Source organism: Protopterus annectens, chromosome 11.part0 (genome assembly GCF_019279795.1).
Source record: "Protopterus annectens isolate FY-2018-M chromosome 11.part0, PAN1.0, whole genome shotgun sequence".
In the NCBI taxonomy this organism is placed as follows: domain Eukaryota; kingdom Metazoa; phylum Chordata; order Ceratodontiformes; family Protopteridae; genus Protopterus; species Protopterus annectens.
Window position 1 is genome coordinate 259,761,153 of NC_056745.1, and position 21,765 is coordinate 259,782,917.

Sequence of the window (21,765 nt, forward strand, 5' to 3'; positions counted from 1 at the left end):
TCCACGTTAAAGGTTATAATTTAAATAGTAACAAATTTCCAAAATTCAGTTATTTGCTGATGATTTATTACTAACTAGAGGAGATATTGAAACATCTTTGGATCAACTACTCAACACTTTAGATTTATTTGAAGCTCTGTCAGGACTAAAATGTAATCATGACAAGATCCAAACTCTGTTAATAAATAAAAAGACAGCTATGAAAATGAAACGTTACAAATGCTTTAACTGGGACAACAAACAAATTAAATACTTGGGTGTTCAAATTAATTCAACTCTTAAAAATACAATTAATACAAACTGTAATATTTTAACAAATTGAATTATTAATTTCACAGATAATTGGACCAAACTTTATTTTACTTTTTAAGACAGACTAATGTTAATTAAAATGATAGTGCTCCCTAAAATTCTTTATACAAGTCGGTCTTTAATCATTCTCCCAACTAAGAAAGTGTTAAAAAAATCAGTAATGACTTATTAAAATTTCTTTGGTATCCCCAAAAACTCAGAATATCCTTACAAAGACGTGGCAAGCTGGGAAGAAGGGGGTATTAGCTTTCCTAATATTGAATGTTATATAAATGCTTCCATCTTTAATATAATTTTTTTATGGCTAAATCCCTCATATAATTACTATTGGAAACTAATACAAGAAAAAATTGTTAACCAATAATAGAATACCAGTCGATCCTCTAATTGTAATACACCAGAGCACCTTTATTTGGTCTTTAAAAATATACATGCAAGATGAGTAGAAGTTAAAATCTTGCTCCTTTATTAATCTAATAATGGCAGATTTCATGAAAATCGCACAATTTAACCATTTAATTAAAAGCTTATTAATAACCATTTTTCCTATTGCTTAAACAAATGAGTGTTTAATCTCTTTTGATAAAAATAAAATGCTTGAATTTAAGAATGATGACTTAACGTACTAGAATCAATTTAGCCAGCTAACCATCTAATTACTAGATACAGCCTACATAATAATAACTGGATCGATATACAAACCTGCAGAAAATTTATATATAGCAAAACTATGTTTTCTTTACAAACCCATGGAAACAACATACCAAAAACATTAAAACTATTAACTAATATAATTAGTGGTTCTTTGAAAGGCACCTCATTTATATCCTTAATATATAAAGTTATTAGATCTGATAGTAATTTTACGAATGCTTCTTTTTGGGAATACTCCACCAAAATAAATAATGGATAATTTACTACTAACAACAAGAAACTCTTTCTGAAATCAGTACAAAAAAACAATTTCTTATTACTGGAAAATATACATGTGGAAATTCCTTCACAGGAGTTACTGTACACCTCAAAAAATTGCAAATATGTACAAAACAAATGTTATGAAATGTTGGAGATGTAAAGCCACAGAAGTTGATTGGTTCCATATGATTGTTGCATGTACTATGTTATCCCAGTTTTGGAAGTAATTTGAATGTTTCTGTAAGGCTTATGGAATGATAATTGTGAAATTTCAAATTCTCTCATTTTATTTAATGTACCAGTACCAGAAATCATACCCAGATCTCAAACACATCTTCTTTGATCAGTACTTGCAGTTGCAAGAAAGGTTGTGACAACAAATTGGAAAACTAATTATCCTATATCTTTTAGAAATTAATTTATTTATTTAGCCATGAATTCTATCTTCTTCTTCTTCCGGCTTTTCCTGGTTAGGGGTCGCCACAGCGGATCATCTGTCCGCTCATGATTGGCAGTGGAGTTTTACGGTGTCGAGTTGCCAGCCCGGCACCCAACCTTCCACAGAAGGCACACACACACTCACACCTAGGGCCAGTTTAGAGTGTCCAATTCACCTACTGCATTGTCTTTGGGATGTGGGAGGAAACCGGAGCACCCGGAAGAAACCCACGCAACCACAGGGAGGACATGCAGACTCCACACAGAGGGTACCCCAGCCGAGAATCGAACCGGAGAACCTCTTGCTGTGAGGTGGCAACGCTAACCGCTGCACCACCGTGGCCACCCTTAGCCATGAATTCTATGTGAAAAAGAAATATCTGGTTTAAAAATGAAAACAAAGAATGTAACACAAATTAATTGCTTGGGAAAAGTTACAGTCATTACTAAAAAAAGTTTTAAATGATTTCCTGAATGTATATGGAAGTATTTTCTTGTTATGGACTTTGTAAATAGTTTGTTTCACGTTTGATTGTAAATATCTTATTACTCTTGTTAAAAAATAAAAAAAAAAACATTTTTGGAAAAAAAAATAACCTATTGCTATTATAGGTGACAGTACTCTTACAGTTTGCATCAGTCACATTGCACTAGTTATGGAAATGTCCAGTCTTTGACCTTGCATTCTTTCATGTTTCAAGTGTTTGTCTTGTATTGTTTGCTACAGTGAGGGGAGGGGGGCTCATCAACATTATTAACAAGCCAGTACTATTGTTTTATGGTAGAAAAGCCCAGACAAAGTAATGCTTTCTTATGAAGGCAGTGGTTTATCTTTCACTACTTGTTTTTTTTTTTACACCAGTGAATTATTTTGTTGCAGATTGATGACGCAGATGCTGAAGAAGATGTTCTTTCATTATTAACCGATTCTGCACCTCCTCCAGGTAAGATTCAGATGGCTAAAAACCTTGAACAAGTATCATAATTTTATTTTTGGGACTATTCTTGATTAACATTGCCTGAAAGGACATAATCTTTTAAAAGTATTTTTTCTAATTGTATACATATAAAAAGCCTACAATTTCTTTGGCTGCATTGTAAGGGTCTGGCATGCATTTGTCACCCTAAATTACAGAGAAAGAGGGTCATGACAGGTATTCTGGGATCCCAGAGCAACTTACTGAATCATGGAATAGAAAATGAGTTTATTACTGAACTGAGCATAGCTGTAACATTTGCCAGCAGTTTAAGATAGCATATTTCATTTATAGAAGTGTCTTCTGCATATCATAGTGATGAAATGAAGGAATTGGTCACTTTTGTGCATGTTCTGCTTTATGATGAAACTTTCATAGTAGCATATCCTATTCTACTATAGTCTTACTGCATGCTTTGACATGTTTAAACTTGAATGTTATGTTGTCCTATCTTGCCGTAATTCTTTGAGGTTGGGTTCGGAGCCGATCTCGGCTCCAACTCAACTGAATACTAAAGCTCAAGAGCTTCCACAGGCTCAAGGTTAACCCCTATCCCATGATGCTCTAGGCCACATCCCCATATCTCGTTTGCCACTCAAGTGATCGAAAAGTGTTCCTGCTGGCTCATTGGCTAAGTATAGTTTTCTGCTGGTTTAACCTATCTAAAAATTTACTTCTACTCTTTTTATCTCTAGAGAGTTAGTTTGTCGTGTTGTCTGTGTTAGGTAATGGTAGTTTGAAGTTAAACCCTTTCCCAAACCCGGTGAGAGTTTCCATTTAACTTAGAGGGCTCTTGCGGCCTGTTTAAGTTAGAGGGCCGCTTCCCCTGTGTTTCCTTGTCCTGTCTCTGTAACATAATCTGTTTAAGTTAGAAGATTCTTATTCTTCCTTTCCTTTCCTTTTTTCTGCTTGTTGCTGAAGAAAATAAAAATAATAAATAAGATTTAGAGGTAGTTTCCCCTTAGGTAGTTTTTGACTGTTGCTTAGTTAGTTTAACATTTGTTCTATAGTGTTGGCCTTGTTTTTTTTTCTTATTGCATAATGTCCAAAGAAAAGGATAGAGAAAGGGAACCCAAGGAGCATAAGCAGTCATTTTTCAAAAAGTGCGATAAATGCACACATAAGATGTCTCTCACAGATGAGCACACAGACTGTGTTTATTGCCTTGGTGCCATCCACTTACAGGACCCCTGCACCATATGTCACGGGTTCAGTAGCAGGGTGCTCCATGAGCATAGAAATAAATTATTGGCAAGAGGTTTGTTGAAAGGGCCTTTTAAAGAAGCTTTAGACAGCTCTCAGAGCTCCAAATCATCCTCCCCTTCTTCAACCCAGTCAAAGTCAACCAAACGACCGACTACAACATCTCCAGTTTCGGAGCCACCTAAAAAGATAGTATCGTCAGAACCGAGGGCCCTTGATTCTGATAGACCCGGGACTTCTTCTTTGGCACCAAAAGTGTTCATGGAGCTGACAGAAGTATCGAGGAATCGGTCTCCTTTATTGGAGCCGATATCCCCAATGTTGAGATCTCCTATCCTGGAGAGAGGGAGATCCCCTTCTTTGTCCACCCATTCTTTCAGGAGTTTATCTGATGAAGATGTGGAGCGGGTGGTGAAGAGATTGCTTTGAACACTGGCCCTGGCAAAAATATTGTCGTCTCCGGACCCAAAGGAATCAGAGCCATTCCATACAAAGCCTACTTCATTGATTCCTCCTCCAATCACTATGGAGTCTTTGGAGCCAGAGAGTTTGGATCCGATAACAGCGGAACCGTCGACACTGAGACCACCTTTGGAATCTTCGGTTCCGACTTAGGCTGTGATGTCCTCAGCTCCTTCTGATGTTGAGGAGTCTAGGAGCTGATGCTCGCCAGTCGGGTCCGGGGAGGGGGAGCCGGTGCGGACAGTCGTCCGACCTGACTCTGCCCCTCGGTGCCTCGGCTAGGTTGAGCTTGGCTCCTACCTAGGTTTCGGAGCCACCTGCTCCTCCTCAGAGTCATCCTTTTCGCTCTTCAGAGTAGAAGGTCTCCTCAGAGCAGGGCGGGGAGGCCTTTGAACTGATGGAGACAGTGCTGTCTCCTCAGACAGCCCTGCTCTCGGAGCCAGCTTCTCACCCTCCCAGGTGCCAGTGTCTGTCTTGTCACCACCGCCTCCTCCCAAGCACAGACTCCCAGATCCTCAGGAAGCCCCTGCTAGGGGCATTGTTTTTTCTGAAACCTCTCCGAAGTACCCCTCTGAGGAGGTCCCTTGGAAGAGACTGTGCAAGAGGAAGCACATAGACTCCCCTGAGTCTGTCATTTCTGATACCGATTTGGATGAGTCGGAAGGGTCCCCACGGTCCCCCTCTGAGGATGTTTCCTTTGCAGACATCCTTGAGATCTAGAAACAGAGGGGTGGCTGGAAGCCCACCAACCCTTCAGAGGACGAATCAGTATACCTGGAGGCTTTTGGGTCTCGTCCTTTCACCTTCTGGATGACTCCCCCTTTTGACCAACTGTTAGGCGTCATATCTCATAAGGCCTGGACATTGCCTGATACAGTGGAGCCTGCTACAAGGAGGCCTAACATATTTATCACTGCTTCAGAGAAGGAATTTTTGAGTAAGGGTGTCCCTGTAGATGCGATGATGGTGGCGGCGGCCACCAAGAAGGAGCTATCGGAGACCTCCTCGTCTGTTCATCTTCCTAACAAAGAATCCAAGACTATGGACAGATATGGAAAGCGTGCCTTTTCTTCAGCGGCCTTCACCCTCCAGTCACTGAATTGCCTTACCCATTTTACGAGACTTATAAGGGATCTCAAAGAACTTGGAGATATCCTTCAGGGTACCGTAGCTTCGGGGTCTGCAGACAAAGTATCCTCTCAACTCTCTACCCTCAATTCCATCTTAAACTTTTCCATGCAACTGATTTCATATGCAGCTGATGGAGCGAGCAGAGCAACTGCAGCAGGAATTTCCCTGAGGAGACATTTCTGGATGTGCCTTTGCAATTTTGCCGAACCCTCCAAGTTTTCCTTCACCAATGCCCCATTTGATGCTTCATCGCTTTTTGGACCAAAGGTGAAAGATACTTTGACCAGGTGCGAGCAGGACAGAAAAACCTTGTCTGCCATTGGAGTCCATTTTTCTGCCCCGTCTAGACTTTATCCCAAAGGTCAAAAGGGTGAAATGATGTGGTTCCGCAAGTCGCATGAAGTTTTTTTTTCAGATGCATGTGGTGACTTTTCCCCCAGGGGCAGAGGGGGAAGCTATAATGGAAGACGCTGGCCTTGCGGCAGAGGGGGTTCGCAGAATCGGGGAGACAGAGATATGTTCTCTGACAGGCCCTTCCAGCGCTCCTGAAGGCAGGCTTGCCTGCTCTGCTGTGGAGGCAGTTGGGGGGGTCAATTGTCACTGTACCCAAGCACCTGGCAGGAAATTTCCCAAGATAAATGAGTACAAACAATTTTATCCAGAGGCTGTTACATACCGTTTTCCATTCCCTCACCAGTAAACCATTCCTTACCAGACATCCCACCCAGTCAAAAGGACTATGCAACACAAGAGATTCTCTTGTTGCTAGAAAAAAAAGAGTCATCCAAGAGGTTCCCGCAGATCAAATTGGGTCCGGAACTTACTCAAGATTCTTTTTAGTACCAAAAAAGACAGGGGATTGGAGGTCCATTTTAGATCTCAACAAGCTAAACAAAGCAGTGAAGAAGTCAAAGTTCCGGATGGTCACTCTGCAGTCAATATTCCCGTTTATCAGGAAAGACAATTGGATGTGATTATGAAACAAAGAGATAGTGCTTGGAAAACCTGGACTAAAACTAAACAACCACCTTTTCTTCAAAAATACAGGCAACTGAGGATCCTTGCAAAAAAAACATACAACTAATGACAAAAAGTTATACTATAGCTCTGCTCAGCTTAACAACAAATCCAATCCTCAAAAACTTTGGTCAACTTTAAACAACATCCTCCATCCTGGAAAGCCCTCTAATCCCTCCCCATACCTTAAATCTTCCTCTCAGGAAACAGCTACCCTCCTGAATAAACACTTTATCTCTTCCATCCAAAATCTGATAACCTCTAAGCCAAACACTACTTCGACACCCACCCCTCCAAGTCCCACTAACACAACTTTTTCTTTTGAGCCAGTTCTCATTACTTACATCAAATCTCTACTACTCAAGCTAAAACTTTGCTCTCCTTCCACTGACAATCTGTCTCCTACATTCCTCAAACTTGCTGCTGACTCAATTACCTATCCTATATCTATACTAATTAATCAATCTATTCTGGAATCAACTGCCCCCATCCTTTGGAAATCTTTCTTCACTTTCCCTCTTCATAAAGGTGGAAACTCCACTGACCCCTCAAACTACTGACCCATTGCCATTCTGTCCCCCCTCTCCAAGATATTAGAAAAATGTATTCACTCACAGCTTCTCAATCACCTCCTCACACACCACTTACTTACCCCTACCCAACATGGATTTCATCCTCACCACAGCACCACCACTGCCCTCCACTCCTTCACTCATATCATTGCAGAGGCCCTAGACAACAATAAACTCATTTCCTGTCTCTTCCTAGATCTCTCCAAAGCCTTCGATACTGTCTCTCATCCTCTACTACTATCCAAACTCGCAAATCTCCACCTATCCCCCTCCGCACTTGCCTGGTTTAATAGTTACCTATCTGGCAGGGAACAATCTGTCAAATGGCTCTCATCCTCCTCACCTTTCCTTTCCATCTCCACTGATGCTCCCCAAGGCTCCATCTTGGGACCCCTTTTGTTTAACATCTTCATCAATGATCTTTACACCTCATGCAAAGGAATCCTCCCTTATTCAGTATGCCGATGACTCCACACTTATATCCATCTCAAATAACATTCCTGAACTACACTCCCTGACCCAACAGGCCCTACTATGGACTGAACAATAGCTCTCTCACAACCTATTGATCCTAAATTCCAAAAAGACCAAACTCCTACTTTTCCGTCCCCGTTCTCTTTCTCATCACAAAACCTCCTTTTTTATTACATCTTCTAACAATACAATTATCCAACCTGACACCCACACAAAACTCCTAGGGGTCATTATCAATGACGAACTAAAGTTCAACCTACACATACTCCAGTGTATAAAAAAAACAAACCAGAAACTAGGTCTGCTATATCGGAACAAAAAATTCCTAACCCCTGAATCTGGACTTACCCTGGGCCAGGCACTCCTCCTCCCCTCCTTCTTATATGCTGCCCCAGTTCTTACCAATATCCAGTCCTCCACTCTAAACAAACTCCAACAGACTTACCACAAAATAGCCAGATTCATTACTAACTCCCCATACAGCTCACACCACTGCATGTTTTTAAACTCTCTTCAATGGCTTGAACTTCCCCAATTTCTGCTATCTTATCAATTTCATATGCTACACTCTATTCTTTATAAACCCTCCTTCTGTCCATCTCTATCTTCCTTAGTCTCCATCTACATCCTACTTCTAACCAACAATTACTTGATATCTACCATCCAAAAAGGTCAATAGGCAAACTACTCTATGAACACTCCCTTGCCCATGCATGGAACAAACTTCCCCTTGACGTACGTTCAATCTCCCACACCTTACACTTTAAAAATGAACTAAAAGCTTATTTTCTCAATTCCAGAACCTGCCCTTGCCATGAACCTACCTAGTCTTCCTTCCCTTTATGTACCATCAAAAGGACCATACTTAGTACCTCATTACACCTCTCTCTCCAATGTGTCTACTATGCATTTGCAAAATTTTATACAAACAAAAAAATTTTATTGTTGACCTATGGAACTATATCAGTGTAAAATTGTTGCTTAGCTTCTTTTTAATGCAAATTTAACTTTATGCATGTAACCCAACATATGTGAATCTTTTGCTATAACTGCTATTATATCAATGTTGTTTAAAATTTTACTTGTTTAAAATGTACTACTGGAGCTTTTCTCCTCGGGTCTCCACTGAAAATGGGCCACAAGCCCAGTTGGACAAACCCGGTTAACAAATGTCAATAAATAAATAAATAAAATATGGCCTCCCGGAACAGGTCTTCCTTTGGATCCACTGTACCAAAGTGTATTTTTTCCTAAGCCACCCGGGGATAAAGGTGCTAGGGACGCTGTCCCAACCTGCAAGAATTATGGTGAGAGATAGGACAACATAACATTAAGAAGTCATGTACTTAACATAACGTTCCATGTTTGTTGTCCATCTTGCCTGCATTCTTGCGTCCCTCCCTCCTGCCCCCATCCTGTGTTCCTGGAGGAACTGGTGGACAACTCTTTACTTGTGTACATAGGATGACTTGGAGTCTATATATATATATATATATATATATATATATATATATATATATATATATATATATATATAAATTTTTTTTTTTTTTTCTGGTATACTGATTGGGTTGGTCTAAATCTCGCTTGCAAACCAGATCTGAGGATGTGGCCTAGAGCATCATGGGATAGGGGTTAGCCTCGAGCCAATGGAAGCTCCCTAGCTTTTGTATTCGGCTGAGTCGGAGCCGAGATAGGCTCCGAACTCAACCTGCAAGAATGTAGGCGAGATGGACAACAAACCTGGAACATTATGGTAAGCACATAACTTCTTATTTTGTTTGGTCAGCATGGTGGCACAGTAGTAGGAGGTCTGTCTCACGTCTGTGTGGGCTGTGGTTTAATCCTGATGTACAGTCACTGTCTGTGGTGACTTTTGTGTTTTTTATTCGGCCCATGTCTTTGTGGGTTTTCTCTGAGTACTCCAGTTTCCTCCCATCTCCCTAAATCATGGTGGTTGATGGACTGTACTAAACTGCCCATAGATTAGTTCCATTCACTTACCCAGTTAGCAAATAAGTAAGTTGGTTGAACCCATTTTAGTAGTTATTCAGGTGATCATTTTAGGGATCATTGAAATAATATACTTAGTTTACCAAATGTGCAAGCTGAAGATTTTGCTTTCATATTAGTAGAAACTAGTTCCATTAAAGATTGTCACCAACTACCTACCTCACTGATCTCAAGCTTCTCAGGAATGAATCTCTTTCTAGCTGCCTTGTTCATTCTTTCAGAAGTGAAAGATGTGTAGCGTACCTCTGAAGGTGTGGTGATGCCATGATCATTCCATTTGTTGAACAATATGTTTGGTACATCTGAAGGTGTAGTGCTGCACGATCATTACATCTGGTAAAAGATGTGTAGCATACCTCTGAAGGTGTGGCACTGCCACGATCATTACTTTTGGTGAAATATATGTAGTGTACTTCTGAAGGTGTGGCACAGCCATAATCATTACTTTTGGTGAAAGATTTGTAACGTACCTCTGAAGGTGTTGCAGTACCATGATCATTACTTTTAGTGAAAGTTGTGTAGCGTACCTCTGAAGGTGTGGCGCTGCCACAATCATTACTTTTGGTGAAAGATATCTACTGTAGTTCTGAAGGTGTGGCACTGCCACAATCATTACTTTTGGTGAAAGATATCTACTGTAGTTCTGAAGGTGTGGCACTGCCACAATCATTACTTTTGGTGAAAGAATTGTAGCATAAGTCTGAAGGTGTGGCAGTACCACGATCATTTCTTCTGGTGAAAGATGTGTAGCGTACCTCTGAAGGTGTGGTCGTGCGGCGATCATTTCTTCTGGTGAAAGATGTGTAGCATACCTCTGAATGTGTGGTGCTGCCATGATCATTACTTTTGGTGAAAGATGTGTAGCGTACCTCTGAAGGTGTGGTGCTGCCACGATTATTACTTTGGTGAAAGATGTGTTGCATACCTCTGAAGGTGTGGCGATGCCATGATCATTACTTTTTGTGAAAGATGTGTTGGGTGCATCTGAATGTGTGGTGTTGCCACTATCATTACTTTTGATGAAAGATGTGTAACGTACCTCTGAAGGTGTGGTGCTGCTAAGGTCATTATTTTTGACTATGCTCTCTCATGTAATTCTCTCTCTAAGTACTTGATCTGCAGTGTTGTTGGTATGGGGATTAAGCACATGCTTTCGCACACAAGGTTTTTTTTAGATATTTTTTGGCAGCTTCATTAACATGCCTGCTTGCTGCAACACATCCACTATCAACTTATAAGATATCTTGTAGTATAAATATCCAAGCCGTTCTGTAGGACAGGAAAGCTGGCCATGAGCCACTACATCATTACAGAAGGCTCTGTGGCACCTAGGTCACTGTTCAGACTTAGTCACTGGTGTCTTACACAGAAGTGATCTCTGAGCACTTCCAGGACAGTATACTAATGGATTATATTTTTTGGTTTTATGGATGCATTTGCACATTGTAGCCTTCATCCTGTTGTGCATTCATTACTTCAGAATGCAGGCACAAATGCACGCGAACACAGACGCACACACTTTCATGCTCACTGTACTATCGTTAGTCTTAAGTAATTTTCTAGACTTGGCCAAAGCAATCCAGATGTATTCCCACCTTTGTTTCAGTTTTACCACTTTACATGGGGTTATTTTCTGAAAAACTTTGTCTCAGAAGCAACATGCAGTAGTAATATTATTTAAAAGTACATAGTTGTCGTTAGGGTTTGATACCCAGTTGGTTTAGTAGCACACAGGTAAGCATGACAATATAAATGCTCTGTGTATTTGTTTTTCTTTTAGAGCTGTTAAGAAGTGAGTATGTGCTACTTGTACTTGTTTGTTGCATGTGATTTTTATCTGCATTTCATTTTTTTTTTCAGATATAGTTTTAAATTATGTTTTTTCTTCCAGTTCTTCAATAATGCTTTGTAGATGTTTTCCGTACATATTGGTTTCCTTATAATATGCTTAATTACTTTTTAAGTAATGGAAAGGTAACGTTGTTCTTTAAAAAAAAAGCACACAATTGGAGTCAGCAAAAAATAAAAAAAGGCTTCTTTTATTACATCAACAAGAGCCTTTGCATAACACTGTATAGGTTAAAATTCATTACAGAAATAAAGGAAAGACATACATATCACACTTTCAAAAACCAGTCAAAAAACAAAACAAGTGACATCATTAAGTAATCAAATTTTTGTACTACAATTAGGATTCAAAGTATTGTACATAAAAATATAGTTTCCTTCTAAAAGTAATAAAATATGGCTTTATCTGGTAACACAGCATAACCTCAGCATACGCATAAAGTAGAAAAGTGTAAAACCTGAGACACCTGAATTATCTTCTTCTTCTTTCGGCTGCTCCCGTTATGGGTCGCCACAGCGGATCAGCTGTTTCCATTTCTTCCTGTCCTCTGCATCTTGCTGTGTCACACCAACCACCTGCATGTCCTCTCTCACCACATCCATAAACCTCATCTTAGGCCTTCCTCTTTTCCTGTTACCTGGCAGCTTCATCCTTAGCATCTTTTCCCCAATATACTCTGCATCCCTCCTCAGCACATGTCCAAACCAACGTAATCTTGCCTCTCTGGCTTTGTCTCCAAACCTTTCAACCTGGGCTGACCCTCTAATATACTTATTCCTAATCCTGTCCATCCTCGTCACACCCAGTGCAAATCTTAACATCTTCAACTCTGCCACATCAAGCTCTGACTCCTGTTTTTTTGTCATTGCCACTGTCTCCAACCCATATAACATAGCTGGTCTCACTACCCTCTTGTAGACCTTCCCTTTTACTGTTACTGGTACTCGTTCATCACAAATCACTCCTGACACTCTTCTCCACCCACTCCATCCTGCCTGTACTCACTTCTTCACCTCTCTTCCACACTCACCATTACTCTGAACTGTTGATCCCAAGTATTTAAACTCATCCACCTTCACCACCTCTACTCCCTGCATCCTCACCATTCCTCTGTCCTCCCTCTCATTCACATGCGCATATTCTGTCTTAGTTCTGCTGACCTTCATTCCTCTTCTCTCTAGAGCATATCTCCAGACACCTGAATTTTGGTATGTCAAAAAATGCTATGCTATTGTTCTAGTTACAGAAGGATTTCTGATATCTCTAAGATGCTGTTATTGTCCACCTTTAATTGTCCCAGCATGACTTCTCTTTTTTGACCATCTTACCTTAGTTGGCCCATTTACGAATTTAGCTCTATCCTTTATAGTCTTGCTGTATGTGTGTTGCCGGTTTCTCGTATGCTGATGTTGTCACTCAGTTAATGGCCACTTATTAGCTTGGCTAATTACTTTCTTTCTGCTCTGAATCCATGGTGTTTATTTGGATTATGAATTGATGGATATAATTGTTTCAACTCTCACGGAGAAGCCAACATGAGGATATTAATGATGGGTAGAGTTGAAGGTGAATACGTACAGACAGTTATCCTAAAAGTAAGACATGTTGTCAGGTGTTATACTTTTGTTGCTATTTGTAAATTGTCTAAAGAACTACTAATGGGAATGTTTATACATCAGAACTAATAGAGGATATGTTTATGGAGTAGGTAATATGTACAGCAGAAGAGATGCGGCATGTCCAAGTGGGAGAAATGACTCTTGGAGAATTTATGGATCATCCAGATTTTGAAAGAACCCAGTTATGGAAATGCACATTAAAGGACAAGGGACTGAAATTGTAGTGTAAATGTACTCAGTCTGTCAATAGTGGAGGGAGGTCATAGTTTTCTGCTCATAAAGTGGGCAGTATTGAACAAGAGTAAAAACTCTTATGATAATGGAGAGATACCAGTGGAGTAGTATGAGATAGGGATTGTCTGGGCAGTAATGATGAAAAGAAATTGAGAACATATGTTTGGATACTACATATAGAATATTAATTAAAAATAAAGGTCCTGTCTGTTATATGGCTACATACAAAGTGGGTAAACGTTGGGGGCTCAGAAGTTGAACTTGAATACAAATGGAAGTTAAAGCTTTGATAAACAAAACTGCAAGTTATGTAATATGATGAAGGTCAGTGTGAAAGGTAAGGGAATTTTTACCAAAATTTTAAATAAAATGTTAAAGCAGAACAGAATAAATAAAGAAATTACATTAATGCATTATTAAAGGCAGGAAGAAATGTTCATTTAGATATGTTAGAGACGTGAAAAACTGTAATGAGAGTTGCACTGGAAATGAGGCAAGTGAGATTTCAGTTGAGTGAAGATATTATTAATTGTTAGCATAGGTTAACAGACCTAATAGTTTGAAACTGCATATAGACAGTTAGCACCCTGTCTTGAATGTGGTACAGACAGAATAAAAGTTGTAGAGGTTCTCTATGACCTGCAGGTTTATATGGTACCTGGCGATGATACTGTAAGAAATGCACAGTTTAGATGACTAAAATGGGAATTGGCACATTCCCTGTATTATTTCCATAACAGATGTGTTAAGGAATGTGCAGCACCTGCTTGTGGGTAAGAGGGGGATTTTATAATACCAATATATAAAGGTAAAGGGCGAAAAGAGTCTTAGCTAAGTAAGCTGAATCGGGATACACAAACCCCTTTTCAGGCGTGACTTATAATCAGTCAGTTTCTGGCTAATAGCCGTGCTCAGAAATACTGCAGGTATAAGCTGTGGGACTTAACCCGGGGAGCTGGCCTAGCAACACATAATCTTAACTTCTGCAACAAACTGTAAGAGCAAAGTTAAGAGTTACAAATCTGTAAACATAAGTGACGTATGTAAAGTAATGGAGAAGGGAGTGGCTTCACTGTAAATCCAAGACAGCAGTTGGCGGTACAAATCTGTAAACATAAGTGACGTATGTAAAGTAATGGAGAAGGGAGTGGCTTCACTGTAAATCCAAGACAGCAGTTGGCGGTACAAATCTGTAAACATAAGTGACGTATGTAAAGTAATGGAGAAGGAGTGGCTTCACTGTAAATCCAAGACAGCAGTTGGCGGTACAAATCTGTAAACATAAGTGACGTATGTAAAGTAATGGAGAAGGGAGTGGCTTCACTGTAAATCCAAGACAGCAGTTGGCAGTTACATGTCTACAGTAAGGGTGTTTGCACTGAGATAAACAGAGTTTGTGGATGTGGTCAGACACTGGACTAAAAGTTATTTTATTTATTTATTTATTTGATATATGTTTACTAGGAAGGTCCGACTGGGATAATATCCCATTTTCAGAGAGTGGCCTGGGGAGAAAAACTGTACATTGACATAATATGGTTACAATTAAATAACAAAGCTATTAAACAACATATTAACTAAGAAAAAAAAAATCACAATCTCACATACAATCCGAATTTATAGATACAGAGTGCAAATATTTTGACAGAGGTAAGTTGAAAAAATAACATTTTCAAAAGTTAAAGAATTCGCAAGTTGCTGTTCACGGCGATAACATTGTACACCTGGGTACTCACTTTGGAACAGAGATGACTAGGTAACATAGCCTAGGCAAAATTACATTTGTCCTTTAAGAATTAGATTGACAATGTTCAGAGAGAGCGAATTAGTAAGAAATATGCGAGGGGGACTAGTTCACCTGGGGTAATGGGAGGGCGAAGCCTAGTCTTATTTAGGTGGTATTTGAAGTTGGAGAAATTACAGGTAGGGTTATTTTTCAGAGGGATAGAATCCCATTTTCTAGGGAATGATAAGGAGTAGAAATTTGAGCCAGAAGATTTTCGGGTTTATATATGCTAAGAAGATGTTGTTCGTTAGATCAAAGTGGCCTGTTACGGTGGTAGAAATGGAGACTAGGACTAAAAGCAGGACAGTCACTGGCTTTGTGATAATATTGTGTGTGGAAATAAGCTGCATGTAATCTTAAGTGGTGAGACTTTTCCGTGCATTAAGGGCAGTTCAGTGGTAGATGTGGTATTATTGGTAGAAAATTTTGCAACCAAACCACCATGCCTTCAGCTTATTAACTATAGCCTGAAGGTTGGTTAGGATGGGTACAGTGTATAAGAGAGATAGGAAAAGGTAGGTAATGGGAAGTGTTTTTTGTTTGTGTTGCTAAGGAAATGTTTATACTTAGAGTCTTCCTAATGTTTGGTGAGTCTTTTTTGTTATTTTTGATCATGCCAGTCAAATGTAAGGTTATCATCTGCAATCACTCCAAGATGTTTTGTATGGGAGACTACTTTAATTTCTGATTTTGTTTAGAGAAAATATTTTTGAAATTCGTTTTGTCAGGATTGGTGGGATTTTGGGAAAGAAAACAGCTGCAACTTAGTTATTTTAGGGATAACTAGTAGTTTGTCATTATGGAGCTATTTCTCAGCTGATGAAAAAGCTTCTTCTGTACTATGGAGGAAATGAGGTGCATTATCAGATGCATATAAAAAGTGTGGAATCATCAGCATATTGCTCAAGATAGACCCGACTTGTGGTATAGAGGTCATTGATTAAGATATTAAAGAAGAGACGACAAAGAATAGAGCCTTGGGGTACACCAGTGCAGACGTGGGGGTATTCTGCCATTTTACAGATTGGAGCCTGTCAGTTAAACATCTATTGAACAACTGTAATGAAGAAGGTGATTGTCCAAGTTGAGACATTTTGTACATGAGGTAAGAGTGAGTACCTGTATTGAAGGCTTCAGACAGGTCAGTGAATAGGGAGGAAACGGGTTTGCCTGAGTCACTTTATTTGTTTATAGTATCAGTGAATGATAGTATGGCAGTTGTTGTACTGTTTGCTGGGTGGAAGCTGTGTTGTGTGGATGTGAAGAGCCTTTCTTGTAGGAGATAGTGGAGGAGTTTTGAATATACCATTTGAGATTTTTTCATAGAGGTGATAATATTGCAGTATGCCAGAAGTTGAAGATGTCAGGAGAGATGCCCCCTTTATAAAGAGGGATAATATACATTTTTTTTCCCATAATGAGGGGACAAAAGATTTAGCTGTTACTCTCGATAAGGATAGAGACTGGGTATGCTATGGCATTGTCAGCAATATTTGGTATTTTTGTGGGGACTTGTCAGCTGCAGTGGAGCAGGTTTTAAGTAGAAGGTTTTTTATCACTGATATAAAGACAGGGTCCTATGAGGAAGTTGCTAGCAGTGGATATAGAGGGTGAATTAGAGTCATGCATGGAAAGTCAGGGTTGGCAGTAAAGGACGTGGTAGTGTGTGTGTGGTATATGGAGAATGCTGGTTTTGGTCTAACCTGTTGATCACAAAAATACTGGGATTGGATGCTTTTTGAACAAGGGGGTGTGGAAGCACTAGTTTTTAGTTATGGAAACGATGCTTTTTACAAAGTGGCTATTGAATAAGATAGCAGTTTCTAGTGGAGAGCTATTATAAGAAAGGCTGGGTTCCTTATTTGAGCCTGTATGTAACAGGTAATGTATATTGATGTCTGGAATTTTCTGGGGTTATTTTTATGTTGTTGGCTGTAATAGTAATAATAATAAGGTAATACTATTTTTTTTATTTAAGTTAACTTGTCATTACCCAGATTACCTAATTCTTTATAGAGTTGCAGGTTAAGGAGTTTTATGTTTGAGCCATTTTTTCCAAGCTTTGTCTGTGTTAGACATAGTTTTTGTCTGGGTAGTGAGCCATGGAGAGTGGTTAATTTTCATTCTTTTTTTTATATATAGAGTAGGCCATGGCTTTTTATAGAGTATTTAAGAATAGCGCATTAAAAGTATTGACGGCCTCACTGAGTGAAAATTTTTTTAGGGCAGAGCAATTAAAAACTTTTAATATATTAATGGAGTCTCTATTGAATTTAGAAAGGTTTCAGGATTTTTTTTAAGTTGCTGATTGTAAGGTTGGTAGGTGATATTTCTATGGGTATAGGCTGGGAGGCAGTCGCTAAATGAGTCTGGATAGGTTCCAAAGGTTGTAAATTTACTGGGGTTAGAGAACAATACCCAGATTGGAATTGCACATTTACTGTTGGTATTGATAAATCAAGTGGGTGTTTTGATAAGTTGTGTGTAGCACTAAAGGTTTATACTGGCTGAGGAGAAAGTCTGACATAAGCTGTTGACAGTCAGTGAGTATTAATATAAATTTGAGGCTGAAGAGGAATTAGACTGGAAGAAATACTGCTGGCAGGTTAGATTGGATGTCTGTAGGTTTCAAAAGTTGAATGATAAAGAAAAATTTAAAGTAGTATTGCAAAGGAAAGGGTTAAAACATTGATGAGAGTGAATTGGTGGCAATTATGTAATTAAATGTTTAAAAGCTTTGATTGATGATGAATGGATAGTCTGATGAAGTTCTATTAAGAACGAAAACGCTTCCCTATGTCCGATTAAAGTTTGTGTTTTTAAATTCTGCGACCAATATTTTATTATTTTGCCAGTCAATATTTGCATCTCCTTTTATGATATTTTGATAAGATATATTATTAGTTGTCTAGGAGAGGATTTCTTCCTAAGTTAGTATATTGCTTCCAGGTGGGATATAGACTGTAACAGTAGGTATGTTTTTTTGTTGAGCTGTAGCAGTGATTAATATTTAAGCATTTTGGAATTTGGGGACGCTGTGCTAATAGCAGGAGTGATTATAAAAACTTGGATAAATTATTCAAGTGGATGTCTTTTTAGCTGTACTTCTGTAGCACATTTAATTCTGTAGAACACGCCATCTAACAGACTTAAATTTAGCGGTTGTGAAATGTCTAATGGCTGAGATCGTGGCTACCAGGTAGTTTTCCTGGAGTGTGTTTTGGGAGAGGGTGTTGGTCTACTCTGAGAATGAGTCCACCAGGAACAATTCTGGGACTGCTATTCTCATTTTATGTAATCAGCCTTACAGTTTCACATTGTATGAAATTTGTAGCAGATATTAAAACTATATCACATTTGGTTTGAATCTGACTGTTCAAATGTGAAGACCTTGATAGAGTAAGGATGTGGGGCATAGGGATGCGACTGATGACATATGTGGAATAATATGCAATCGGGAGTTTATGGAGTCCCAAACAGATAAGAATTGTGATTTGTAAGTAGTATCTGAATATAGTGATGTAAACATCCTGATTGGTAATGACTAGTTATTTACTGTCACATAGACAGTACTTGTAAAAAAAAAAGTCTAGAAGGCAAATTCCTGGGCTTGTTAAGATTTATGGCAAATAGAATCATGTCTGTCATGATAACTTTTTGTTAGATAAGTTAGTCACCTAATACTTGAATATGACAGTATGATCTGGTATTCAGAATCAAAGAGAATTGGTTCTAAGATAAAGGATAATTCAAAGGCTGTTCACTAAGGAAATTGTGTGCAAGAGAGGACCGTCTTTAAAGGAAAGGCATTCAAATAGGAATGCAAGTAGAGATGAACATTTGTACAAGTACACCGAGCTGCAGGCAGTGAAACACTTCTAAAAAAGATATACTGCACAAGAAGTGGTGAGCTGTATGGGGGGAAAGAAGTAATGTTTCAATGAAAGAGTTGTGGCAACATGAAATGGTGAAAAATATAATGTTCACCAGATTAAAACTTCGGCTTGTTGTGGCAGCACCGGTCCGTGCTTTATTGTTTCGCGTTCTTGGTCATCATTTTGTTTCATTTTGGCAAAATGAAATGGGTTACCCAAAGGTACTGAAAGGGTGACTACTTTGGTTGTTTTTCTTAAAAGACGTGTGCCATCATGTTCATAAACATAGTGCATATGCAATATGTCATGTGTCAGCTGTAGTGGAGCAGGGTTTAAGTAGAAGGTTTTTTATCTTTTTATGCTTAAATATGCAGACGGGACCAAACAGAAAGTGCTCTCAGTAACATGACAGCAGACTTATTGTGTGATCCACATGCTGCTGTTAATAATGCACACTTGACCATTATTCACTAAAGGTGAGGCATGCCAGTTTTAAATAAGAGCAAATCCAGTGTCCAGCCAGGTATCTGGCTTGGCACTTAGAGCTCACTATTGGAGCAGAAGCTACTTTGAAAGTAACTAAGTCTGGAAGTCCAGAGGATATGTTTTCCTTAAATAAACTTACAGTTATAGCCAAGCACCCATTGACATTGCCAACAGTCATTCAAATGAATATTGTTTGCTGACAGTGCCTTCATTAACAACCTGTACTCAGCCACCTCCTTCAGCGTCCAAGCTACAGGAATGCAGACGATGAAAAAAATGGGAAGAATTATAATAATGCAGTAAAAGAAATGTTGCCTTTGTTAGCAGAAAAATAATTTTCCCCTTCTGGTGTAATGATGATTTACTGCACAGTAGATTCATCACACTTTACTGGAAATGGTAAAAAGCCCCAAGCCTATAGTAGTAGTAATAATAATAAAATCAGTATTCTTAATAACCTGTTTGAGTACAAAATGCAGACACTATCCCAGTGGACTGTGCCTCTTCTGAGAAGGTACACCACCAATGACTGAAGTTGCTACAAAATATAATAGTAATGGCAAACTTTGCTCTTTGGTAGATAATGCCCTACAGCAAAACATGTCAACCATAATTGTCCTTTGTTCACGTGTGTTCTATGCCCCTAAAATGATAGCCCCTTTCTTTACACTAATTTGTCACTGAAAAAAGAATGAAAATTGTAAGGACTACAGTAACATTTTGCTGTTTCAGCTTGTGGTTGGTAAACACATACACTGCCCCAACAAGTCATAACACTTTTATTTCCAGAAGGAGTCATATGTTCACCTTGTGCTTTCATGTACAACATGCCTCCACACCACTTCTCCAAAAAGGCAGCCTGTTTCTGTTCACCTCTGATGCTTTGTGGAGAGGAAAGTGAAAAAAATATGAAAACTACCTCAATATTATAGTAATTTCAACATATTGCACCTGAACATACATACTCACCCCTAAAAATGTACTAAACTCCTCTCAGAGATTCACTGCATTGAGCTAAAATCAGGAACAGTTGAGAGACACTGGCTTACCTAAAACAACACAAATTAACACAGAAAAGTTCTGCCCCTGCTGTCCTTAGCACTGGTAATGCTTTCCATGCTCTCTTTGTCTCTGTTTCTGTCAGTGAAACAGGCTTCTCTCCATCTGTGGAAGCATGCAAGCACCCTGGAGTAAAGACAGCAATGCACCCCTCATCCGAAAACTGAACTGTAAATATTTTTATAAAAAAACTTACAGAACTACAACATCTAGCAATAGCCCTCTTCCATGCAAAATGTTTTAAATCCTCTTCCTCTTTGGAATTGTGGCACCATCCTGGCTGTTATCCCAGACAACCGCAATGCTTAAATATGCAGACGGGACCAAACAGAAAGTGCTCTCAGTCTGCAGGTCAGTAGTCAGCAGATACTCAAAAGAAAAACATGGTGATTCTGGCTTAGCTCGCGCTCAGCTCTCAAACTTGCTGGATCATGAGTCCAGACTCATCTTATACTCAGGCTTCAGCCAATCCCAAGCTGGCTGTAGCTTGCACACCACTGTTAGTAACCTGTACACTAAGCTAAATGTCAGTTAATGTCAAACAGATTTTGAAATTATTGGAAAAGCTACACCAGGAAGAGAGTTAATTTTATGTAGTAGTTTTGTTACATATGTTTAAAGTATGTATAGAGACAAGCTTGTTGTCATACTCATGCGTGATGATGGTTTGAGATATGTTTTGCTCATGTATTTGTAAAAAGCTATCATTTCTATGAGTCTCACTGTCTGACTCTGACATAGTACAGGAGTGTTTTTTTTAGTGGTTGTCTTGCATCTTTGTCCTGTATGAATTGTGAGGATTATGTGTTACGTGTGGCTTCTTAGACAAGGAATAATCAGTCAGATCAGCTGATGGCTTTTTTTCTGACTCTAATGCATTTCCTTTTTGGTGTATTTGGTGGATGTAGCTGTAATATCAGAAACGTGTGACATGAAGTGTAGTTACCAGTTGTGTGAAGGAAAATGTATGCATGACAGAGTCACATTTGCATAACAAGGGAAACAAAATTGACCATGTCACTGTGATTTTAGATATAGGTAAGACATATCCCTGTGATTGGAATTTATAGACCTCTTAAGTCAGAAAATTGGAGACAAATGAAATATTGAATTTTATATTGCTCAAATCTTGTGTCTGTGAAGATCACAATCTCCCAGTTGCCAGTGTCTTAGAATGATGTTTTCATGAATGTGAGCACATACAGAATGTAGTAAAGATTTAAAATCCAACTTTTATGCTCAGAAGAGGGGAAAAACATGCAAACAGGAATATGGGATCACAAAACACTAGGTACAATAAGTATGTTTGCTAGAAGCTTAATAATGCAGAGAAATAAATTAAT

At 39.0% G+C, this 21,765-nt stretch overlaps 1 protein-coding gene across 25 annotated transcripts in view; it reads left to right on the forward strand.

The window, feature by feature from the left end:
* The window catches only part of C2CD5 (C2 calcium dependent domain containing 5), a 1,731,257-nt gene that overhangs the window by 1,463,692 nt on the left and 245,800 nt on the right, over positions 1-21,765 (forward strand). For all 25 annotated transcript variants that reach the window (XM_044087723.1, XM_044087713.1, XM_044087716.1 and 22 more), the window contains one exon: positions 2,546-2,609. In XM_044087723.1, the coding sequence (XP_043943658.1) occupies positions 2,546-2,609 (64 nt within the window). The remainder of the gene's footprint in view (positions 1-2,545; positions 2,610-21,765) is intronic.